Raw genomic sequence first — 26,459 nt, forward strand, 5'->3', positions numbered from 1 at the left:
TCTTGTACCAACCAAGCAGTCCAACTCAAAATCTACAAGCTCAATGACATATTTCCAGCTTATTCTTCCCTGATAGTACTGCTGCCCACAGTAGGGTATTAAAATCTGTAAATAAGGGCTGGGGATGTGGCGCAAGCGGTAGCGCGCTTGCCTGGCATGCATGCGGCCCGGGTTTGATCCTCAGCACCACATACAAAGATATTGTGTCCGCCGAAAACTAAAAAATAAATATTAAAATTCTCTCTCTCTCTTAAAAAAAAATCTGTAAATAAGCAGTTAATGCTCAAGGTTATTCTACATTGTTGGTAAAAATTCACTACTTTGTAGATTCCCAGATATATACACCTCAGAAAGTAGCTATTAAATGTGGGATACTTATTCTCAGTTTAAAGAAGTTACTATTACCATATGTGTATCAAGCTGTTCCCTAGCAGTTTCAGGAAGTCCTCCAGTGGGTTTAGATGCAGAAAGTTGGCTCTCCATTCTAGTCAATTCCAAGAGGAAATCTTCAATTTCACTGTGGAAACCCTGGGCCTTTTGAAAAAAAGAATAATCAGTGATGTCAGTAGTCAATTCTCAGCTTCACAAGTAAACTTTCTCAATAATCCTATGAGGAATGTTATCATGAGGAAGGAATTAGGAACTGTACACAGCCAGAGTTGTTCTGTTGTACTACTGGTATAATCTATTTGTTTATTGTTAGAATCTAGCAGAATCCTTCAAACCTCACTGTAACATAGTATAGATGTCTGATATAATCTGGTGAATGGATTACTTGACCAAGGCACTGCTGCCCAGGGAGGGACCTGACTAGATCTAGAGAAAAAACAGAATCTGTGAACAAGCGGGGGCTATATGAAGATCTACTAATTCTGAATAGTAAATAGATGGAGCTACACACAAACACAAAAAAGAACCACCTAATCAAAGCTACTCTTCTCGGACAAGTTTCAACAAGACACCAAGTGGTATCTTCTCCAGGATGGTGTCCTCTACACAGCAATTCCTATCTACCTTGGATAATGCACATACCTGCTGTAGTGTTGACTGGAGCTGCTGCTCCCTCTCCTCTGTTTTCTGTAGCACTGATTCCCAGCATTGGTTCATAGTTACCAAGCGGCTCCTTAAGCTGCTGGCATCATCTCCAGCACTTGATTCAAGGAGCTCATTGCCAGCTTTGTTGACTGTTTCTACTGTAGCTTGATGAGCCAAAACATCATTTTTCAGAACCTAAAAAAACATAGAATAGCATAATGTAGCTCTATAACTATCATTAAATCATCAAAAAGCTTCTGTGAGCAATATATGACCTCAAGCTAACAGAATTAGAGATGAAAAATGAAAATACTTACATGGTGCTTTGCAAGTTCAACTTCAATGACTTTTGGGTCTCCACTTATTGGTCTCTGAGCATCTAGCAACTCTTCAGTGTGAGTCAGCCAACTCATTAGTTCCTCTAAGGCATGTTGGAACTGGCCGAGGGCCAAGAGAGCACCTTCTAGCTTATGCTGCTCGGAACAAGACAGAAAAGGAACATTTGTTAGGGAATTAAAAAAGAGCACAGAACATTTCATTCATGTATTCTACCACTCGCCTTACCTGTCTGTGGGCAATTTTCTCACCCAGGTTCTCCCAGAGGTGTTTGAGTTCAGTCAGTGGTTCGCATATAATGTCTCTGTCTGTTTCATCAGTAGCTTTCTTTAACATCAATTCACCCTGGTGATTGAGCTTCTCCATCTCAATTTGCTGCTGGTAAACTTCCACTTTGAACTCCTATCAGAGATGTACTAGGTGTTAATATCAAACCAAGCCTTTAAAAGCTGAAAAGAAGCATCTCTTCCTCCAAAGTCCTCTCCAGATACAAACCTTCATCTCATTTAACTGATCTTTAACAGTATTGAGGTCAGTGCCAACAGGGGGCATGGTGCAGAGTTTGATCACAGTGTTATCCAGCCAGTCATACATAGCCTAAAATAAAAATACAAATATAGAAAACAAAAGTGAAAAAAAAAATATACAGGGTTGGGAGAGAACTAGCATTATTCTTGCTAATACCGTGCTTCATGATACCCTGGGTATGGACTTCCAGCAAGCAATAACTTTCACAATAGGCCAATTTCACTGTGCAGGTGAAAGACTATAAACAGGACAAGCATGCAATGATGATAAAAATGGCTAAAGGAGCAACAACAGCCTGTGCCAGTGCTTTTTCCAGTAGAAGTGGGAATCTCTGGCTAGAAACATGAAACCAGCATTGTCTTCAGTGAGAACCCCATGAAGGTGATTCACTCTTGTGCTGAATTCAGAAAATGACTAAGGAACCTGTGTTTCCTAAGTGGTCACTTCCCGGCCTCTTACCTGAAGAGTGTCCTGATATTGTACAGCAGCTTGCATGGCATCCTCAAGTTTTTCTAGCCTCTCTTTCCATGTTTTGTTTAAGTTTTCCCAAGCATTGTTCATCTAGAAGAAAAACATCCAATCAGATTCTTTAAGTAATATCACTCTCCATCTGAATACACTAATGTTTCATCTGAACTCCTCATTTGTTTTCCACACCTCATCAATGCTCTTCTTCACTTCAGGCTTCTCAGTTTCTCCACAGGCAAAAATTAAATCTGCTCCAAGGATTCGAATGAACTCCAGCTCCTCGTGCAGACCATCTGTCTCCTCCTTAATAGTCTACATGTAAAGATATAATAGAACATGAGCCAAAGGTGAAAGCAGAACAGAACTTCTCAAACTTTGTACATGCTCCATCAAGAGCACACAATGAACAGAACTGTCAATCTCAAAGGTTTTCAGTCCTCTTAATATTTTGTTTATCTGGATAGTACAGTTTAGACTCCAAAATATATATCAAATATACATTATAGCCAGGCATGGTGGTGCACACCTGTAATCCCAGAGCATGGGAGGCTGAGACAGGAAGATTGCGAGTTCAAAGCCAGCCTCAATGACTTAGCAAGGTCCTAAGCAACTCAGTGAGAATCTTTCTCTAAATACAAAAAAGGGCTGGGGATGTGGCTCAATGTTAAAGCATCCCTGGGTTCAATTCCCAGTACCAAAAATAAACACACACACACACAAACAAATCTACATAACACAATGACACAATGAGCATGCAATGATGGTAAAAATGGCAGTAGAAATTTCGGACAGTATGGGAAAGTTGTAATAAACTTCAATAATTTTACAAATGGTTCATCCCTTCATGCCTCCAAGGAGATTACAATCTATAGCTAGAAGTCTATTAGAGAGAAGTAAATGAATAAGGTGAAATAATGTAGCATAAATCACAAAGTCAGCACTAACAGACCAGCATAACAGGAGTGCTAGGCTATATAATTTTGAAGAAAGTCAGTGCTGTGCCGGATCCTAAAGTGTGGTTCATGGACTGACATTGACAGGGGCGAGGAAAGAATTAATTTTGATATGGAAAAATATCAGGGTAGGCTTGGCTTATGGAAACTGGATAAAATAAGGTGGAAAGCATTTTTAGTAAAAACTAGACTCTGCAAAAAGACTAGAAAAAGATAAGTTAATTGTTACCTATGGATGATGAGTCCCAAACTAGGAAATCTTCTTTCCTACTATTTAATTTTTTACATTAAAGAAATTGAGTAGTTTTTTTCCCCTGGTGGAAAAAAAAAAAGCCTTAAACACACACACACACACACACACACACACACACACACACACAATTTCAAGGCACTTAACCTGGCTAACAGTTGGCATAACCTACTTGGATAGAGTGCTTTGCTGGAGGACACACACACAAAAGGGGCTTTGTTTTCTTCTTACCTCGGCAGCTTCAACCTGTTGCTTGATGATGGATGGGTCAATGCCTGGGCTTTCCAAGTCATGGACAATGTCCTGAGTGTCTTTGATGGTGGTCAGGAGAGCTGCCATGTCATACCAGAACTTCTCCGCTAATTCAAGGACATCAAGGAATTTAATTTCTCGCTCTTCAGCCCGAGCTTTGATGTCTTCCCAGAAGAATACCATTTGGTCCAGTTTGTCCTGGATTTCTGAGTGGGTAAAGAAGAGATGTGAAAACAGGAGTTCTTGGAGTATTTAAAATCAATCTCATCAGAAATTCTGACATTTTCAGTGAAACTATCTTTAAAAATTCTCTTAAGATGTATAAATGATGGACCGTTTTCTATTTTAGCTTTATTATTATTTCTACTTTCATATTTTCTGCCCAGGTTGGTCTCCCCCATAAAGGGGCCACAGAAGTAATATGGAAATCTCTAATATAAAGGTACTACTAAGATAAACCCCCTTAATTTACAAAGGGCTGTGATGGAAACTCTACTTCCAGTGTTCTGTGTTCAACTTGTTTATTTCCTGTGGAAAATGTTATAAAAGGTAGTTATGTTCTACCCACTATTGATACTGTAGTTTACTCACATTAGGGGTTAAAGGAAGATTTGTTTCCTGGCCTGGGAATCTAACTACCAATTGTAACCTTATTTCAATGGGGAATACATGTTCTGAATTCTAAATGACTTCCAAACGACTTTTTAGAATACTCATTACTTGGGGACTGTCTTTACATTCAATGCAATACATCTGGTAGGATGTTAGAGATAACTTCAGCTTGAAATTTATTCTGTTGACTTTCTTTAAAAATAAGTAGATCCAACAAGCACCTTTTGCAGCCAAATCCTTGTCTGCTCCCTGAGATCGCCCAATGAGCTCTTCTCCACGGCGCTTTAGGGCCTCAAAGGATGGCTGAAGTTTTTCTAGCTCCACGGTGGCACTCTTATTGTCACTGATGCACTCTCTGATCTTGTCTACTTCAGCAGGAATCAGGGGTGGCATTCGCAGGCGAGAGGAAAGATTCTCCAGAGTCTCCAACATGGGCTCAATTTTATCATGGAACTAAATAAAGTTGGAATATTAGCCATCACTAGTAACTTATCATACTTTTGGGGAAATGTTGGGAATAAGGAGTAGATATAAATCTGTGTTCAGTTTAGCCCAATGGCTGTTAAAGTTTTGGGTTTGGCCAATAGATCATTTTGGGCCTAGTACACCAGAACTGGGCTATTGGGGTCGGGGGGAAGGGTAATATTTATTTGAGTCAAAAGATATTAAGTAATATGCCAGAAATCCAACTCAAATCATTAGTGTTGTCGTAAAACTTCTCCTATTCCAACTAATACAATGAGAAAGGAACAAGACTATGAAACTGGTGAGAGTCAGTATGTCAACATCTCAGATGACAGTTGCATGCAACACACCAGACCAACAAGTTAGATGCCCTCCACCAGCTGTGTAAATGGATGAGGAACTTAATATGGTATATGACTTGGAATTTAAAAGCATACAATTTGACAACTCACCGTACATAACAGTGAGAGAGGGAAATGTTGGCATGAGAAAGGGCAAATCTAACCTGATTCTAAAAGAACAATTACCTTTCCACATTTCTGGTACTCTGAATAACATGACTATAATATAAAATTCTCATTTTATAATCTGAGGCAGAAAGTGAAGAAAACAGATAAGCTGGCCTCCTAAAAAAACCATCTAAACTAACGCTGGATTCATTCATTATCGTCTTATCAATTTTAAGTTTCTAACAGGAAAAGCAGATTTCCTTAATAAAATCACTTCCCATCACTCCCTAACATCTAGATTCCACCCCAAACAAAACAGGCATAATAAACTGCAATAATCAATTTTTTTCCACTAAACTTCAGGGAAATTTCTTTATAGTTAATTTGATTTTCAGCTTTATAAAAATACACTAACCCCAAGGGGATGGGTACCTTACCTCTGTAATCTGTAATGGTGGGCGCGGTCAACACAACAATGAAATGTGACGATGTGGGGAAGACAGGAGCAGGCAGCAACAACACAAAGTAACACATTCCACAATGTGAGTGAGAGATGGGACGGGAGGTGGGGGGGAAAAACTTAAGTAAGTACAAATATTAACCAAGAATATTGACTAAACATAGGAATAAAATACCCAGACATGACAAAAGTATCACTAACAGTAATATATTAGTTGAAAAGTATGTAGTTACATGCTTTAAATTCCTCTCCAATGCCTCTCTTTGGCTACTTCTCCCTACTACAACATCTTTCTCTGAACTAGGATGCAATTGACTTCCTGAATGAGAAAGGTAATATATTGTCATTCTAAATATCAAAAGTAACAGGTCCAGCAGGAACCTGACTTTTGTTGAGGCAGGTCATTGCTTTTGGCTCTCAAAGATATCTAAAATCATCCCTGCTAAAGGATCTTTATTACATAAAAAGTTTCAGGGAAACTATCAACAGACAATTGTATACATCAGTCAAAATGTATTTTACACTCCAATAGTATCAGTATGCCAAAGTTTCTTGGAAGAAAAGGCAGTAGGCAAAGTCTTCTACTCTTATGGATAATGTATTATCAACATGCTGGTCTGGCATTCCTGTGCAAAGAGGCATACCTGACACTGAGATCTTCTGCTTAGACTAGCAGAGAGTAGAAGGTTTTAGGAGTGTAAGACACACACATACCTGAGCAGACTGGGAAACAGCCTCATCCAGAGCCAATGCCCGTTGGCGCACCTCCTCTTTTATTTGGGCATACATGTTTTCTGCTTTCTGGTATTTTTCTTCCACCATTTTCCCTTCCTCCGGGTTTAACTCCTTTAGCTGTGGGCCAATCTTTAATAGCTTATCAATATGAGGTTTGTGTTCAGCAATGGATTCCCTTAGTTGCTACAGAAAGAAATGTAGATTAAAACCATAATGAATAGGACTGGGGTTGTAGCTAAGTTATAGAGTGCTTGCCTAGCACATGGGAGGAACTGGGTTTGATCCTCAGCACCATATTTAAAGAAAAAAAAAAAAAGGTAATGAATGGAATTGATTTTCATGCATGTATGAGTTTATAGGGATGAACCTAACTACTATGTATAACCATAAAGCTCTAATAACACAAGCCAAAAAACATAATGGATGGGGCTGAGGGTATGGCTCAGTGGTACAGCACATGTTTAGCATGTATGAAGCTCTGGGTTTGAGCCCCAGCATCACAAAAAACAAAACTGAAATGTTAAAAAATCAGCAAGTCCTAGCATCTCTACATTTATGGGGAAATAGAACAACACCTAAATCTTGGGCTCTGAAACTACCTAATTCTCTTAATTTTCAAAAGCCAGTTCAGATGTTTCATTTCCTTGGAAGTCTTTCTGGATACATCATGTCTCAATCTTCCCTGTCACTTGCATTATACCAATTTATCTCACCCTCTTCTTTACTCATAAATACTTCTATGTACTATAATTTACATATCTGTCTCCCACCCAGAGATACCAAACAGGATGAACTATGAACAGCAACAATTCTGATAGTTCAATCACTCCTTGACTTTATTGCTGGCTGCTTCTAGTTTACATTTTCCACTTATAGGAATATAGAAATAGTAATAAACACAAGCCAGAAGTAAACAATTTTAAAAAAGCATTTTCACCTTTTTTATTTTTTTGTGGTGCTGGGGATTGAAACTAAAGCCTTGTGCATGTGAGGCAAGCACTCTACCAACTGAGTTATAACCTAGCTGCCCCCTCCCCCCAAAGCACTTTAATGGTAATACTGTTAGTTGAAATGTCTATAAACTTCCCTTTCATCTTAAATATATATATGCAGCAAATGCTTTGACATTCCTTTATGAGCTCACTCTAGTTGATGCTTAACCAAGTGGAAAGAGCCATCCAACCACATGTAGTCTAACAACACTCTATCATCCTCAAAAATATTTTTTTGTTGTTTTTGAATAAATTATAGAACCCATTTTCACTCTGCAATAAAATAAAACTTGGCATGCTCCTTACCCTCATTTCTTCTTGCTGTTGCCTAAGCTGCTCATGATCAATAGCTGGAGGAGGTAACTGTGTTATTAGTGCCCGAGTTTCCTCAATCCAAGGGCTGAGTTCTTCGTAAGTTTCCCAAAACTGGTTCACCAAGACCTGTGCCCGCTCTAGGCGGGCATAACGCTCTGAATTGAGTAGGCTAATAGCTTCATACTGCTGTATTAGAGACTCTGTCTTTTCCTATGAACCAGAAATAAAAAATAAAAAGAAGTATTATGAACTCTTATGAGAAAAGAAATGCAAGTATATTTACCTTAAAAAGTCTAAAGGAATGCATACTAAATTATTAACTAATGTAATGAGAAAGTGATTATTTTTCTTATAACTCAGCTACAATTTTTTCCCCTTTTTATTGGTACCTAACAACTACATACAACAGCAAGATTCATTGTTAGATATTTTTATATACACACAGTATAACCAATCAACACAGCATAATTTGGTCAATTTCATTCCCCAGTACCTCTACTTTCCTTCCTTCCTTCCTTCTGGTCCCCTTCCTCTACTTTGCTGGTCTTTCTTCTATTTTCATGAGTTCTCCCCCCAACACATACACACACACACACACACACACACACACACACACACCCCCCCAAACACCCACCCACCCCTTTCCTCCCCTTTTATTCTACCTTATACATACGAGTGAAAACATATGACCCTTGATTTTCTGAGTTTAGTTTCTTTTAGTATGATATTCTCTAGTTCTATCCATTTACCAGCAAGTAACAATTTATGATTTTTCCTTCTTTACATTTATTTGAATTTTAAAATTTCTTATCAAACATTTATTATTTTTATAATTTAAGATATATGAACATAGTTTAAAAGGTTGTAAAACATGAGAAAAAACAACAAAATAACCTTTTAGCAATGACACAGAACAATGGTACAGCATTATTACAACAGATCAGTTTAAAACAGAATATCTCAGAGGCTATGAGATATTCTGTTTTAAATAGAATATTTAGGCTCTGGAAAAAAATAAGTCTCTAGGGCTGGGGTTGCAGCTCAGTGATAGAGTGCTTGCCTAGCACATGTGAGGTACTGGGTTCGATTCTCAACATTGAACAAATAAAGGTCCATTAAGAACTAAATACGTGAAAAAGGAGTTTCTAGAAAAGTTGGCATTTATACTTTAAATCTTTAGGATTATAGCTCAGTCAATTTATGAAGATTTCTGAGGAGACAGAGGTTAGTCATATTCTTTAAAAAAAAAAAAAAAAAAAAAAAGCATACAAAACTGGTCCGAATACAATGTTGGTCAATTCTTTAAAAAATAGGTCTGACATTTAGGACACATAAAAGAAATTAATGTTGGCATATGGTTCTTTTTTTTTTTTTTTAATTGTAGGTGGATACAATACCTTTATTTTATTTGTTTATTTTTATGTGGTGCCTCATGCATGTTAGGCAGTACTCTACCACTGAGCCACTACCTTGGCCCCTGCATATGGTTCTTAAAACCTACCAAAATACCTTGAAAAGTTAATTCACCTGTAATACAGCTTTCTGCTCCTCCCCACATGTGCCAAAGATTTCACTGCGGTGACTGAAGAGCTCATCCATTGAATCTTTGTGTCGAATGATGTCAATGGAGAAAGCCTTTGAAAAGTAAACTGCAGTTAAGTCAAGAAGTAAAAGGAATCCAAGACTGTTAATGAAAGGTAAAATACAATCTATGAAAAATTCCTTGCATTCAAGACACAAAAAAATTGTTCTTAAAAGTTTAACACTTTGCTTATTCAACATCTTCAATGCTTATCTTTTTAGTAATTTACAAAAACATCTTCCCTCCTAAAAATCATCAAGGAAATAGTTACCTATAGAATACTCCTGGATTAATGGTCCTATCCTCTTACCCCCCCCAGCCCCCAAACACCAAACAAAAAGAATCTATACCTCATCCCAATCAAGTATACATAATATTAATTTCTATCTGTCATCATTCTATTAAATCATTCCACTTGACTTGACCTGGGACAGTCAGAAACTTCCCTAGTCACCCAGGGCTGGTGGGACCCTGGGGCTCAGGCACAGTGGGCACTCGGGTGTAATGCTCACCTTCTGCACCTGTAGCTGGGCCGTGGTCTGGTCCTGCTCCAGGCGAACTGGACCCAGGGCCATCAGTTTCCGTGTTGTTTCGGCAACCCAAGCTAATTCTGCATCAGCAGCTTGTTCATACTAATGAATATATTGAAGAAAAAAAGCATAAGTTACATACAGCCAAGGTCTCCTTGTAAATACAATTTATCCAATATAGAAAGGCTTGAATTTTCAGTAATAACTTATACCTCAGAAAATAAAGCCAAAACTGAAAATAATTTATTAAAATCACAAGTCATATTTCAACTTCCTTAAAAGGAAGCTACAGAATCCAGTTAGTGGGCCCACAGCCAGAATCAACAGAAATTGACACCCTTCAAAAGAAATATTTTTCTTATCAGAATATTTTCAGGAGGTTGCCAATCTTCTTTCCTACCTGGACGCTAAATAGTTTCAGTTAGATATTTGATATTTAAATATAAACTTAAAATGGCAATAGAAAACTCCATAAAGTTAACTTGGATTGGAAGTACTTGCCCAGCTGAAGAAGTATAAAACTCCAAAAGAATGCCATATCTTTTCTTTTTCCCTTAGTAAAGCTATTTTTTTTTCTTTTGTTACTGGGGATTAAACTCAGGGGCACTCAACCACTGAGCCACATCTCCAGCCCTATTTTGTATTTTATTTAGAGACAGAGTCTCACTAAGTTGCTCAGGACTGAGGCTGGCTTTGAACTCAAGATCCTCCTGTCTCAGCCTTCCGAGCTGCTGGGATTACAGGCGTGCACCACTGCACCTGGCGTAAAGCTATTTCTTTTTAAAAATTTTTTAAAAAAATTATTCTAATTAATTATACATGACAGAAATGCACTTTGATACATCATATATAGATGGAGTATAATTTCTCATTCTTTTGGTTGCATATAATGTAGAAACTCACTGGTTGTATAGTTATATATGAACATAGGGGAATAATGTCTGACTCATTCTCCTACCCTTCCTACTCCTATACCCCCTCCCCTCCCTTCACTTCCTCTACCTAAAGTAACTCTATTCTTCCCTAGTGACCCCCCTTTGCCCCCCACTGTTATGAATTATCATCCATATATCAGAGAAAACATTTGGCCTTTGGTTTTTTGGGATTGGCTTATTTTGCTTAGCATGATATTCTCTAACTTCATCCATTTACCAGCAAATGCCATAATGTCATTCTTCTTTAAGGCTGAGTAATATTCTATTGTGCATGTGCACACCCCCCCAATATTTTCTATATCCATTCATCTATTGAAGGGCACCTCAGTTGGTTCCATAGTTTAGCTATTGTAAGTTGAACTGCTATAAATATTGATGTGGCTGCATCACTTTAATATGCTGATTTTAAGTCCTTTGGGTATAAATCAAGGAATGGGATAGATAGCTGGGAAGCAAGTGGTAGTTCCATTCCAAGTTTTCTGAAGAATCTCCATAGCACTTTCTATAATGGTTGTACCAATTTGCATTCTCACCAGCAGTGTATGAGTGTACCTTTCCTCCCACATCCTCACCAACATTTGTTTGTATTTTTTTTTCTTTTTAAGTATTTATTTTTTAGTTTTAGGTGGATACAATATCTTTATTTTATATGGTCCTAAGGATGAACCCAGTGCCTTACACATGCTAGGCAAGCACTCTACCACTTGAGCCACAACCCCAGCCCTATTGTTTGTATTCTTGATAACTGCCATTCTGACTGGGGTAAGATAAAATTTAGAGAGTTTTGATTTGCATTTCTCTAATTGCTAAAGAAATTAAACATTTTTTTCATATATTTGTTGATTGACCATATTTCCTTTTTCTGTGATGTGTCTGATCAGTTCCTCAGCCCATTTATTAATTGGGCTATTTGGTTTTTTTGGTGTTCAGTTTTAAAAATTCTTTTATTTATTTATTTAAAAGTTTTAGGTGGATACAATATCTTTATTTTATTTTTATGTGGTGCTGAGGATGGAACCCAGTGCCTCACACGTGCTAGGAGAGCACTCTACCACTTGAGCCACAACCCCAGCCCAGTTTTTTGAATTCTTTATATGTCCTGGAGATTAATGCTCTATTTGTGGTGCATGAAGAACACCAAATCTTTAAGTGTCTATATAATATCAAGAACATTATCTTCATGACTGTTGATCATGAGGGCCCTCCAATCTTTAATCTCCTCTTCTTCAACTTTGCTAACCTATGCTAATACAGGTTAAGTATCTCTTATCAGAAATAGTTGGGACCAGAAGTGTTTGAGATTTCAGAGTTTTTTTGAATTTTTGGAATATTTGTGCAGACAACTTTACTGGTTGAGTAACTCTCATATAAAAAATCTTAAGAAAATTTCAGATTTTGAAGGATTTTGGACTAGGGACATTCAACCTATATTAAAAGAGAAAAATTAATTTCTTCCAAACCCAGTAAGTTGGCATATGGAAACACCTGGCTAAGATAAGAATTAACCCTAAAGATATTAGACATATGCTTAAAGTCAGAACCTATATGTGGTTCAGAAAACATTTGCTTGTTACTATAAACTCATGCTATCTTATTTTTTGTGCTATGGCACATTAGTAGGTGTATATTCAGCTACAAAAAATAGCAAATAACCTTTTCCCAGAAAGCACGAAGGAAAAAAGATCAAGGGAAATATGACACCTGTGTTTACTGAGAGGGTTCTATTTTGGATGGCTCTGCTATTTTGGTTTGCATATTTGATAGTAATTATAGTTCCTGGTTTCTTTTCCTCTTCCATTTAATGTTAAGACACTTGATTATATCAAACTAAGATTATTATACATTTGGACCATTTGGATCTACATATAATCTACTTCCATCACCACTGGCCCAACTTTTAAGAAAAGGCCTTACAGAGACTGACTTTTTTGTGAGTTCTTCTTTTCTTAAAGGGGTCAGGTGTTTTAGGTCAAATCGTGATCCCCTCTCACATCCTCTCTACCAACTGTTTCCAATTACTGAAATATGTTTATTGTATAATATTTACCCTGATCTCATCTCATTCCTGAGCCTGAACTTATGTGGGTCATAGCAGTATACTTTTATACACCTATTCCCACTGCCTAAAATATTAATGCAGAGATATTATAAACATTACCTGTTGTGATCTCTGAATAGCAGCATCAATTTCATCTACTCTTTGTCCAATAGTGTCACTGATCAGTTTGTACTGCTCATTGGCATCAGACACAAGTTTATCCAGGCCTTCTCTGGCTCTCCAGGGCACCAGCTCTAAGAGCGCACGGCTCACCTCATTCACTGTGTCCAACACCAACCTGTGCTCCATGACCTCCTTCTTCAATTCCTAAGGAAGGAAAAACATTTCAGGCCATACATTGCTAAATAAAGCACATTAGCAGCTGTGCTGGGTAGAAAGTGTTATCTCTACCACACGCCCCAGCACGGCACTGACCTCCTTCCTTCAGTTAGTTTTTTTCCCTTGTTTCAAATCTTTCTATCATTCTGAAGCCCGAGTTTAGGTTTAGATGTTGCTTACTTAGAATGTCTGTAAGACTTGAGCCAGATTGTCTGTGGGGAAGACAAACAGTGCTCTCTTTTTTCTCCCCACTGAATAGACATGATAAATAATGTTTTAACCATGAGCATCTAACTTAACTAATTCCTACACAGTATTTCTGTTTATCTAAAAATGCACTAGATCCTGCAGGAGAATCAAAGAGAACCATGAAGCACTCTTTAGAGAACAAATTGTGAAGGTAAATTAAAAAATGTTTCATATGAAGCAAAGTTTCTAAGAAGTAGTATTAAACTTCAGATCACAAGGACTCTTATGTATGTCTTTATGCCAGATCTCACTGTTGGTGAGTAAATAAGAGAGGATGCAGATAGACATTTTTGGTTTAGATTTGAAGTAAAGGTAAAAAAACAGAATTATGACAAAGATGAAGCCTTATTCCCTTTTTGGTGTGAAATGAGGGCTCACCTTCTGTCTTTGCTGAAACTGGGGTATCTGTTCCCCTGTGGGAGACTGTCCTCCACTGGCTGCCAGCTCCTCCTCCACTTCCCTCAGCCAACCAGTCAGTTCATCATACGTAGACTGGAATTTGGTGGCCAGCTGCCGGGCTTGCTCTAAAGTTCTAAGGGCCTTAGAGCTAGTGACTGTGATGTCTGCATAACGGGTCTTTATTCCATCTAGTTTCTCCTGGATAAGTAACACCTCTTCACCTGTGGAGAATAGCACACAGTTAATCATATTTAAGAGAATAAAGCTGTCTCTATAGCACCCAAGTTCAAACTAGAGCTTAAATTTCAAAGATGTTCTCTCCCTTGGTAGCTATTTCATTTACCATCCCACACTAAAGGTAAGTAGCAAATAAACCTGCTACTTGATATATTAAAAAAAAAACAAACAAAACATTTCTGAGATTAGGATCTAAGTTTAGCTGCAGATGTTTCTAGATGTTCCCAGTACCTTGCAGTGAATGCTGGCATTTCACATATTGGAGGGAGGGGGAATCATTATCTACAATCAGATGGGAGACAACTAAGTCTGGTAGTTTTCAAATTTAGCAAGAAACAGGAAAACAGGTCATAAGGCTCTGGAGCACATGGTAATACAGTTAGTGAATACTAAACTTCTCAAACATACAAAGAGAAGTTGCTAATGCATAGTATTTATTTCCCTGGATAAGTGACTGTCTTTGAGACAAGAGAGGTGCTAAGAGATACACTTTTCAAAGTACCTGTGGTTTGTTTTAGTAGAGCCTGACCATTTTTAATAGCTTGATCTACATTCTTCTTCCTATTAACAATTTCTTCATTTAAAGCCTGAAAGGTAAAAACACTATTAATTTCAAAACCATGGCACAACAAAGGAAAGAAATATGAGATCTTCAAGAGACTAAATTTATAGAGATGAATACCAGGTTAGTTCAATATTAGATACTTAATTCCCTTTTTGAAATGTTTGATTACCCCAATGATTGTTCAAAATCATTAAATTAGATACTTATAGGCAAGTTTATCTTTGTGCTAGATGAGATTTTTGGATTGAATCAGTTTTACAAATCTACTGGTACCAAATCCGAACCCAAGAAAGATAGAAGTAAAATTCAGCAAAAAAAAAAAAAAAAAAAAAAAAAAAAAAAAAAAAAAAAGTCTACTATGTCCAAAATAAAGAGTAAGAACATTCAAGAAAAGAAAGAACAGGTTGACTTAAATCAGGACTCTTGCTTGGCATGCACGATGATCTGGTTTTGAGATCTAGCAACACACACACACACACAAAGATACAGAAAATCAGAATTGTAAGAATTTTCCATATCTGAAGTTGTCAAAGTAAGCAAAAAAATATTATTTTAAAAACTACTTTGCCTATTTTTACTACCCCCAAAGAGATTTCATAAAAAATAAATTAGAAAAGGTATCTACTAAGATGACAAAGAATCCCTGAAATTTGAGCATACAATTCCAGAAATATTCTAAAAGTTATAAGGATATGACTGAATCTTGGGCATATGTTGTTTTCTAAAGTTCATTTTCTTTCATAAATCTGTTCAAATGGAAACGCAATGATATATTACCTAGTGATACAAGTTATGAGCTGTAGTTGAGATGAGTTCTAGTTATACCCTGTACCATCGTCTAGAATTGTTGACTCAGTTAAGTATTTTTATGAACCCATCCTAAAAGATTAGTACTCAGCACCAAGTCTATAAACTATGCACTTATGTAAAAAATAAAGTTGAAGTGTTTGGAATGAAGAAAAGAAAAAGAAAAAAAACACAAATAAAAATGAAAAAATAACTCAATAACATAACCAATAAATGGAAAACACAAATACCAGGTGGTCAGCATGCTGTTTCTGCAGGACATCCTGTCTGTAATCCTTTACGAACACTGAACTGAGCTTGTCCTCAACCTCAGCCAGCCAGTTGAGCACCTCCACCTCATCCTCCCCGAACAGTCTAGCGTTGGACAGTGCCTGTTCAAGCAGGGCTGCTTTCCGACAGCACCAGTCTTGAATCTCACTGTACTGGGCCTGCAATGAGTCTAGCTTTTCTGATAGCACACCCTGCTCTGCAAGACATGTCAGGGAGGAGAGAGACTGCCCAATTTTGACTGCCTGGTGCACATCTGTTGCATGGTTTTCTATTTCTTCCTCCAGAGCCTGGAAATCCAGATGGAAAAAATGAATAGAAGAAACAAAATAAATGAAAAGCAAACATAAAACAACAAATAATAAATTAAATTAAAAATTCACCTACTGGAGATGAAAATAATATAAAAAGTGGAAAAAAAAAAAGCTATTTTTCTGATGGTAGCTTGTTAGTCAATTTCTACATTTACTTCCAAGATAAAAGTTAAAAACTTGACCTTATTTTAAATTAAAACTGAAAATAAAAACCCCGTAAAATACATCTTCTAGAATGCTGCAGGTTTTTTTTTTTTTTTCCTTTTAATTTCTAGGATTTCTTTCTCCAGTTTTGTGACTTTGTTTAGAACTCCTTCCTACCTTGTGACGAATGATCTGCTGCTGAATTTTGGCAGTCTGAGTGCCAACAGGTTCCGAGTTAGCAAGCTTTTTCTCTGTGACAGATAAGAAGTCAGAAATAGGCTCAGCTGTCTCATGGAATTGTTTGGCCAGAACCAGGATATCTTCCAGCTGGTTTTGCCTACACAAACACATAGAACAAGCTGCTCAGGCAGAAAGTCACATCATAACTTAATGGTACTAAATTCAGTTAAAGGACAGTGTTATCAGACCAGTTTAAATACCAATAATAAACAGAATACACATTATGTAGCACTTTGCTTTATAAAAGGTTTTCACAGCATTCCTTTACTGGTCCTGTTATAACCTTGTAAGGTGGGCAGAATAATTATTCTAGTTTATAAAAGAGAAAACTGACCTTGAAGGTTTAAAGGAAGATTTGTCTAGTCACCCAGTAAGTAGAAACAATAGAATGTGAACTAGAATCAAATCCTTATACCACCTTGGCACATATTGAGATGGAATGTATACTTTATGTATATCTATAAAGCACCAACTAAAAAAACAATATGCAAACAGAAGGAAGACTAGGAGTAGAGCAGAGGAAGAGAAATGGGGGGAGGAAAGGAGGGAGGGAAAGTGAAAGACTGGGGGCTGGGGATGTGGCTCAAGTGGTAGCGCGCTCGCCTGGCATGCGTGCGGCCCGGGTTCGATCCTCAGCACCACATACCAACAAAGATGTTGTGTCCGCCGAAAAAGACTGAAAAATAAATATTAAAAATTCTCTCTCTCTCCCTTTCTCTTTAAAAAAAGTAAAGAAAGTGAAAGACTGGGGATTGAAATGCAGTGAATTATATTCTATGCATGTAAATACATCAAAATGAACCCACTATTATGTACAATGCACATTCCATTTCTAAAATGGAATGTAATGTGATTCCACTTAAATATGGCCAAAATAAAGTTTAAAGGGGTCAAAAAAATCTTCCTATCTCTGTCACTGTACCTTCATGTGTGAGCTAAGGAGAGTATCTTAAGAACAAAGGTAATACAGTTCTCTGAGCTAGAACTCCCTCTCCATTTCCCAAAAATACAACCAGGCAATTCCAAGCCCAAAATATAAGTTTTAATCCAGACTTAAGGCAAAATAACAATAACAAACACCCTAGATTGGCTGAATTTGTCAACAGAAATAGGCAAAAGAACTGAAAAGACTCCATAGTTTACTTAGAATCTTAACTCTTATTTAATATAACATCATACTAAGTTTGGATTTCAAGTACACTGTAGATTAAAAGCAGCAAATTACAGAGGGGAATAAAGTCTGTTGGAGGCAGCTTGACCAGGAAGAGATACAAAAAACAACCACAGAACTATATTAGCTCACAGATTAATAATGAAAGGCCCTAACTTTAAATTACTAAGAGCAGACTGAATAATAAGCCATTTGAAAAGGCCTGGAATTATATGATGTGCTAACTTTACTCAACACCTGCTTTGTGCCAAGTCATATGCTGATTACATTCTGACAAACTTATTTTTAATAAGAAATGATTTAGGGGGCTGGGGTTGTAGCTCAGTGATAGAGTGCTTGCAAAGCATGTGTGAGGCACTGGGTTTGATCCCCAACACCACAAGAAAACTAAATAAACAACATAAAGGCATTGTTCCTATTTACAACTAAAAATATTTAAAAAAAGAGAGAAATGATTTAAATAAAAAGAATTAGCATTTTAGTTATCTGGAAATTATATTTGAATATAAAGAAATTACATTTCAATTATATTTGAATATAAAGAAAAACACATTTCTGGATGCTCCCCCCCCCCCCACCCCGTACCAGGGATTTAACCCAGGGGCTCTCAACCACTGAGGCACATTCCCAGCCCTATTTTGTACTTTATTTAGAGACAGGGTCTGAGTTGCTTAGTGCCTTGCCATTGCTAAGGATGGCTCTGAACTCGCCGCAATCCTATTGTCTCAGCCTCCCAAGCCACTGGGATTACAGGCATGTGCCACCGAGCCTGGCAGATGCTACCATTTTTTTTTTAAATTTATTTTTTAGTTGTAGTTGGACACAGTACCTTTATTTTATTTGCTTATTTTTATGTGGCACTGAGGATCGAACCCAGGGCATCACATGTGCTAGGTTAGTGCTCTACTGCTGAGCCAGAACCCCAGCCTACTACCATTTTTTAAATAACAAATTAAGTATTACAGAAATCCCTTTCCTATAAAAATCCATTTCCTCACCTTCAAAATACATCTTGAATCAATGCAACTGAAATATATATCTTAAAGATTATTATTAAACTAGAATTTCATTTTAAGAATATTATCTAATTTCTATCTTTTTGACTCATCTCTGATCTTGGAATCTTAAAGTTTGAAGAAGTCAATATAATAAAACTTGGGGCATTAAGAAAGTTGATAAAATAATTTAGAAGCATCAAATATCCAAACTTAAAGAATTCAGATAAAAGACTTTAGAATGACTATAACAAATGAAACTATTATTGTTACTTATCTTTATACTGGCCCAGAAACTGTATTAGGCCAGTAGGATGGAGGCAAGTAGAGTAGAATGAGAGAACCAAAGAAGAAAATCATGACATTAAGGAACTTATGGACCATGAAAATAAAAACATAAAATGAATGGCCACAATGCAAGGTACAAATATAGTTATGGCAGCTAAGAGGTAGAGTTGTTGGGCCTGGTGGCCAACACCTGTAATCCCAGCTACACAGGAGGCTGATAGAGGAGGATTGCAAGTTTGAGGTCAGTTTCAGTAATTTAGGGAGATGCTGTCTCAAATAAAAAATAAAAAAGCCTGGGGGCCAGGCATGGTGGCTCATGCCTGTAATCCCAGTGACTGGGAAGCTGGAGCAGGATTATGAGTTCAAAGCCAGTTTTAGCAATTTAGTAAGACCCGTCTCAAAATAAAACTTAAAAAGGGCTGGGAATGTGGCTCAGCGGTAGACTGCCTCTAAGTTTAATCACCAGGACCTAAAAAACAAAAAACAAAGGGTTTCATGGAAGGGGAAAGGGACAAAAGCATTTCATATAGAATGTAACAACAACAGAAATGACAGGAGTAGAAAACTGAAAGAAGATGTTAAAGAACAAAATACATTTTACCAATAGTGAGAATAATAGTGAAATTTAAGGTAGTTAGGGTCAAATAGAAGGCTTTGAATGTTGAGTGAAATAGTTTAGATTTTATGTTATAGGAAACAGGGAGTATTTAAATGTCTGAGATATGATCAAACATGTACTTGAAAAAATATACCTGCAGCTGGGAGATGAGAAGAGAAAAAGGCCTGAGGATAAGTAGAAGAGTGATTAGCTAGAAAGCTACCTTAACAACCCAAAATGACAGCTCATGAATCATGAACTAAGGTAGGTGAGTGAGAATTAGACAAACAGATGAAAGGAAAGACATTGTAGAAGTAAAAAGGACAGAATTCAGCAACCTGGTACATATGGGGCATAAAAGAAGGCTAAAAGGATTGTTTTTGTTGGTACCGGGAATTGAACTCAGGGACACTCAACCATTGAACCACATCCCCAGCTTTATTTTGAATTTTATTTAAAGACATGGTCTCACTGAGTTGCTTAGTGCCTCTCTTTTTGTTGAGGTGGCTTTGAACTCAGGATCCTCCTGCCTCAGCCTCCCGAGCTGCGGGGATTACAGACATGCACCATTTTACATGGCAGGATTGATGTTTTTAGGCCCAGGAAACCATTAATGGAAATGGACAGAAATAAAGGAAAAAAAAAAGCAATGTAAATCTGGAAATAAGTTAAATTCTTTCTATTTTATTTTTCTCACTAAAATGGGCAAGCTGTACTTTGCAATTCAGATGATAAATAAGCCAAGTCATAGGCAGGTAGAAGAAATATACTAATGAGGTAGTCCTTTGAAGATTGCCAGTATCTACCTAGAAAACTATAAGCTCTACTATTCTTACTGATATCTGATAATCTGGCATTTATTAAGACTTTGGATCGTATAAGCTAAAAGTAAAGACATCCATGTGATTTATTAAGCTTAAGAGACATGACGGTTAGTTATGGAAAGAGAACTACTTCCTTGGAGGGAGAAAGTACACTTTCGGTCTTTTGGCAAATGAGTAAAGAATATCCATACATTTCTCGAATGGCCATATTCTTATCAGAATCACAGACTAGCTCCTAGAGGCAAAGACATCTAAAATCAAGATAAGCTAACAGAAAAGCAGCATGACAAATTTCAATTCCAAATAGCAAAAACATTATTTATAAACATGAAGGAAGAAAAATCTGTTTCAAAAACTCAGAGAAAATAACTTGGCTGGATTGCAGAAGTCTGTGTCTGTCCTTTGGAACCACAACTATTGTGCAGCAGAACCACTACATAGATCAGTGAATCTTCCAGTTCTCAGAAACTCATAAGTAGCTGAAGCTCATTTTCTCAGAGTGATTCTGGTTATGAGGATCATCTCTAAAACACCTTCCAAAGCTCTATATGAATCACCCAGGACCTCTTAAAGCACATCAGTGACAGTAAGACAAACAAAGGACAAAACAGACCCCTGACCCATTCTTTTAAAACTCCTTTGGCCTTACCTGGCGGCTGCCTTGCTGAGTAGTTCAGTCCATCTACTTTCAAGACTCCCCAACTGCCCAGTGATTTTCTCTCTATCAGCCACCTCAGCTGACTGGGCTATTCTGCCTCCTTCTGCCTGAAGCATGTCTACCGTGGCCTTTCTGTCATCTAGGAGTCTTTGGAGCAACTATAAGTTTAAAGAAAATGAAAAGCAACAACACCTGCTCAGTTTCAAGTTTCAAGTAGGATGAAAATACAAAACAACCCTACTGTCCTAAATCCCAAGCTTATGTCGATAACACAAGTTTTTCCCACCCTTGAGGCAAAAACATGAGATACAGCATAGTTTCTACCACTACCACCCAAACTTTTTATACACTTACAGCGTTTAAATGGATCTATGACTGCCCTTATGTCATTAACAGGGGAGTTCCTCTGGACCAAGAAAAAAGTGCACTGAAAAATGGTGAGTATGTGAGGTGAGGGATGTGTTAGCTTGATCAAGGGAATTATTTCACAATATATACATATATCAAAACATCATAAGTTGTAAATACATGTATTTTTATTTTGTCAACTGTACCTCAAGTAAAACTGGAAAAATAAAAGGAAGGAAAATTTCCTTTGGGATAAAGGAAAAATGCACTGAAAAAGAAATTAAAACTCTGTATATGATGTGTAATTTTACTTAGAATATTAATATTGCTGATCCTGAAACAAAAACTTAACATAAAGCTGTGAATGAAACATTGAAATAAAAAAAAAAAATGAACAAGTAAACTTGTTTAGTCTAACATCTGCCATAGCAAACTAGCAGGTTAGAGTAACATGATAAAAATGAATTCCTGCTTCTTTTCAGGATGACACAAAGTAGGTTAAGATTCTACTAGAATTGACTTGTTCTTTAAACTAAAAGCAAATGTGTTGTCTGCCACTCCCTAAGGCTGTTTCAGTTCACTGTCCCAACATTCTCACTCACCTTCTGTTCTTGAATCTGTGCTTTCACCACTTTATACTCAGCAGATGGAGGTTTCTGATTGGCTATGAGCTCCTCAGTGTCTGCCAACCAGCTGAGCAATGGCTCCAAGGCATCTTGAAACTTCCCACAATGCAACAAAGCCTCCTGTAGTTGTGCAATTCTTTGTGCAACCTGTGTTATAGTCACAGAGGCTCATTATGAGAAAGGAAAGAGTGTTTTTTAAATTACTATTGATCCCTTTTAGTATCTATAGATTGCAATGGTTAAATATTTACTTGCAATCAGGTTCCAGAGAAACTTTAGATGTAGATGTTTCTCTTCTATGCCTTCTGGTCCCAGAACAATTGTTACCTACCCCTTTGCCACTCACCTTTTTATTCAGTGTATTCCATCGAGCATTGATCTCTTCCATGTCATGTTCTAAACCCTGTACATCACAGTTTTTTCCTGCACTCTGAATGAGTCCCTGGCCAAGTCCATTAACCTGCTGCAATTTCAACTGAAGAGGATCCACTTGTTCTTTCTGAAACATCTGGATAATTGCAAACCAAAGAATATTTAAAGGCTATTAGACCCCATAGAGGAACAGGGTATTTTTTTTTTTTTTTTTTTTTTTTGGTACCAGGGATTGAACCCAAGGAGTGCTTAACCACTGAGCCATATCCCCAGTCCTTTTTATTTTTTTTAAATTTAGAGACTCACTGAGTTGCTTAGGGCCTCGCTAAATTGCTGAGGCTGGCTTTGAATCTGTGATTCTCCTGCCTCAGCCTCATGAGCCGCTGGGATTATAGACGTGCACCACTGTGCCTGGTTGCAACTGCATATTCTTGAGAAATTTATGATTTAGTGTAGAAGGAACTAGGAAAAAAAGCAAGCAAGCTAGCTATCTACATAAGTATCAAAGAAATATGTGGTTTCATATTTCAATATATGCTCTCATTGACATATAATTACAGAGCTAAGGTACTACTTAGGTCTTTAACCCAATTACTCCTGGTTTGCTTTCTTCTTTTTAATTTTTGCTGAACTTTTAATGAAAAAGCTAGAGGGAATAGAGAAGCATCAGCCTCAAATATTATATAATAAGTGCAATGTATATAAATCTTAAAAGGAAAAAATGATACTAAATAACAAGTATTTAAGATGAAAAATATCTTGGAGAATAGATTCAACTGACCGCTCTTCTCTGACTAGTAAGAATAACTCAATTAGTCAAAACATACTAACACTTCGGAAAAATGCCAACCTCGTGGTTTAATCCCCCTGTTGGCAGTTAACTTCATTCTGTTCCAAGGCCACAGACCACACACAGTCAATAATCTTGAAAGGGTACTCTGATTACAAAGGAAAATGGCCCCTTAATATTGGGAGACATCCTTAACAATTTCAGACACACATTCTGAGGAACAAAGAATACTTTTCAAAGAATTCCCACTTTCTTAGGGGCTGGGGATATAGCTCAATTGGTACAACGTTTGCCTCACATGCACAAGGCCCTGGGTTCAATCCCTAGCACCACCCCCCAACCAAAAAAAAAAAAGAGAGAATACTTTTTTAAAAGACGAGACTGTGTACCATGTTCATCCTGAAACAACAGACTTGTAAAACAATTTTAACAAGTGTAATAAGTAGTGTGCATATTTTTCCCTACTACAGTCAAAGCTCTATTACAACTCAGATATTTCTAAAAGGAATCAAAAAGAATCAGAAGAAAACAGTACTTTTGATCATAAGGAAAGGAAAAATATTTTGTCTCTAAAATCAAATTTCTCTCAGCTTTTACAAAAGGATAAAACCAGCCTTATTCCAGTAGCCTGGATTTAGTTTCATTTTTATTTTTTGCAGTACTGAACTCAGGGCCTTGCCAGAGGCTTGGCAAGTATTTGGTCACTGAACCATACCCCCAGCCCTTTTAATTTTATTTTGAGACAGGGTCTCTCTAAATTGCCCAGTCTGGCCCTGAATTTGTAATCCTCCTGCCTCAGTTTCCCAAATAGCTGGGATTACAGTGGCTTCCTTTCTGGTCTTCCGTAAAAAGTCCCTTCAGTTTTAGTGAGACAGGTGGGTCAATTAAGACCAGAGGATGAGAGAAAACAGAAGACAAAAGAAAATTATAAGTTTGGGTAAAATTAATTTTGGACTACATGAGCGACCACAGATCACACTAGGATTAGGAATCTGATTCCAGGAAGAATGGTCTATAGTTGGATAAGTGAGTCAGTAGAAAGGGAAAGCCCCAGCGGAACACTGAAAAGAAAAGGTTACAAAGGTAATTATCAGTGCACTTCATTTTGTATTATAATTTGATTAAACCATATTTTATTAGGCAACACCCCATGGCAGTTTAGCTAAATAACTTTCTCCAACAACATGATTCTCAGGAAATGCAAGTGCTATAATTCCTCTTTGTAACATTAAAGATGTTATCATTGAAGATAAATAAGCAGAAGCCGGCGGGTGTGTGTGTGTGTGTGTGTGTGTCTCCCACATTTAAAGTAACTTTGGTGCAATACAGCAATGGTGGTGATGGTGGCAAAGAAGAGCACCAGAGGTACAAAGGGAAGATCCCTTTTTACCCAATAATCAAATTCTGTCTTATACTATAGGTGGCATTTATATTCCTTCTGTGCTATCTAACATTGGAGCCAGCAGCTACAAGTAGCTATTTCAAGTTAAATTTAAATAAAAATTCCATTCCTAGCCACATTTCATGTGGTCAACAGCTACATGTGGCTAGTGCCTATTTATTGTATATGGTCATGAATAGAGAACATCTCTATCTAGGCAGAAGTTCTATTGGACAGTGAACATGATACAGAAAATATATTTAAAGCTTAATAATCTCTTCATAAAATACAACTAACTCTTTTAAAATTTGGTTTTGTTTACAAACATTTTCTATAAAGGATTAGATATTCCTTTGTTTCTGATCTCCACTTTATTGATTAAGTTGACAGGGACAATGGGCATTTGTCTCCATCATTTTGCAGAAGTTGAAAAACATAGGAAAGTATCTCTAAATAAGTATTATCGAGGGCTGGGGATGTGGCTCAAGCGGTAGCACAATCGCCTGGCGTGCGTGCGGCCCGGGTTCGATCCTCAGCACCACATACAAAGATGTTGTGTCCGCTGATAACTGAAAAATAAATATTAAAATTCTCTCTCTCTCCCTCTCTCACTCTCTCTTTAAAAAAAAAAAAGTATTATCAAGGTATTTATTTTGAACCCAAGCAAATAATATTAAATAAAGTAAATCTAAAAACACTTGTTTTCTTCTCTCAACTCCTAATTAAAACTGTTTTGCAGAACTTGTGCTATTAGATGCATTAAAATTTCTACTCCTTAGTATTTCACAGTTCAGTGAAATGGGACCATGCCATATTATTAAATAAGCAACACTGGCAGACATTTTCCAGAGCTGCACACTTATAAATTGTTGTAAGATGCAACTGGGACATAAAATAAAAAATTTCCCAAAGAACTTCTTAGAATACTTTTATCTTTGGTGATAATCACATCATTCCAGTTTCATCCTGATTGATCATTATTTTTTTTTTAATGTCCTTTGTTCTCCTCTTTTTCTTCTAGACCTCTAAAGTTAAGAGTACTTGGAGGTGGGGATGAGGGGAAAATGTCAATTCTAGGACCTCTTTTTTTCCATATTCTTACTGGGCAATTCCGTCCATTCTCATGGCTTTAAATATTAGTCCTGCAAAATGCTTATGATTCTCCATTATCTCTCATCTTTCAAATCTAAATATCCAACTGTTTTCTTATTATTTATATACAAATGATTCATAGCCATCTTGAACCTAACTTCCAAAATGAATCAGTATCTCCTACTTTTCTGTTACCTAAAAAATTTGTTTTTCTCTAAATCAACAATTAACTATTGTCCTCATCCACTTGGTTGTACAAGTCATCCTTGATTCCCTCTCCCTCACACCCAACAAAAAAGTCATTATCAGGTCTTGTTGGCTACTTCCAAAATATTTCTTGACTCTATCAAATTACCTTCAAATCTACTAATATCTTTAAATAAAAAGCGTGATCATAGTTTGTAACTGTATATTTAGATGAGTCATTTTTTGCTTGACACCGCCTCCCCCACTCTAGTATAGGTTCCACAAGGGCAGATACCATGCTAATTCTGTTCAGAGAGGGAACCCAGTATCTGGCACAGAGTAGGTTCTCAATAAATATTTATTCCATGAATGAATTAATTATAGAAACTGTTGTTAGGAAAAGCAAACAAACCCATCAAGTTTCTGACAATCAGGTGAGCATTCAAACACCAAACTGAGATTGTGTTGCTTCCCAATTTTCACTTAAAAAGATTCCTTGACAAATTTTAATTGTAAAGAATCTCTACTTTATACAAAAGTTTTTTTTTTTTTTTCCTTTTCATTGAACCACTGACTCACAGTTTGTGCTTAGTGGGCCTCAGTTCCCACTACAGAAATGGCAAACAAGTTTTAG

General features: G+C 37.0%; 1 protein-coding gene across 18 annotated transcripts in view; it reads right to left on the reverse strand.

Annotated features, from left to right (window-relative positions):
- MACF1 (microtubule actin crosslinking factor 1) overlaps positions 1–26,459 on the reverse strand; it is a gene marked incomplete at its 5' end in the record, with an annotated part of 350,743 nt that overhangs the window by 36,682 nt on the left and 287,602 nt on the right. For all 18 annotated transcript variants that reach the window (XR_014023452.1, XR_014023453.1, XM_081305387.1 and 15 more), the window contains 21 exons: positions 406–534; positions 1,033–1,230; positions 1,353–1,508; positions 1,600–1,773; positions 1,867–1,968; positions 2,359–2,460; positions 2,557–2,679; positions 3,802–4,028; positions 4,656–4,887; positions 6,523–6,726; positions 7,842–8,060; positions 9,378–9,485; positions 9,945–10,064; positions 13,056–13,262; positions 13,902–14,143; positions 14,662–14,746; positions 15,762–16,088; positions 16,434–16,593; positions 21,022–21,188; positions 21,981–22,151; positions 22,351–22,512. Coding sequence is in view for 16 of the 18 variants with exons in the window: in XM_081305387.1 (XP_081161513.1) it covers positions 406–534; positions 1,033–1,230; positions 1,353–1,508; positions 1,600–1,773; positions 1,867–1,968; positions 2,359–2,460; positions 2,557–2,679; positions 3,802–4,028; positions 4,656–4,887; positions 6,523–6,726; positions 7,842–8,060; positions 9,378–9,485; positions 9,945–10,064; positions 13,056–13,262; positions 13,902–14,143; positions 14,662–14,746; positions 15,762–16,088; positions 16,434–16,593; positions 21,022–21,188; positions 21,981–22,151; positions 22,351–22,512 (3,615 nt within the window). The remainder of the gene's footprint in view (positions 1–405; positions 535–1,032; positions 1,231–1,352; positions 1,509–1,599; positions 1,774–1,866; positions 1,969–2,358; positions 2,461–2,556; positions 2,680–3,801; positions 4,029–4,655; positions 4,888–6,522; positions 6,727–7,841; positions 8,061–9,377; positions 9,486–9,944; positions 10,065–13,055; positions 13,263–13,901; positions 14,144–14,661; positions 14,747–15,761; positions 16,089–16,433; positions 16,594–21,021; positions 21,189–21,980; positions 22,152–22,350; positions 22,513–26,459) is intronic.

The sequence above is a fragment of the Spermophilus citellus genome (genome assembly GCF_964194105.1).
Source record: "Spermophilus citellus genome assembly, chromosome: 9".
Lineage (NCBI taxonomy): Eukaryota > Metazoa > Chordata > Mammalia > Rodentia > Sciuridae > Spermophilus > Spermophilus citellus.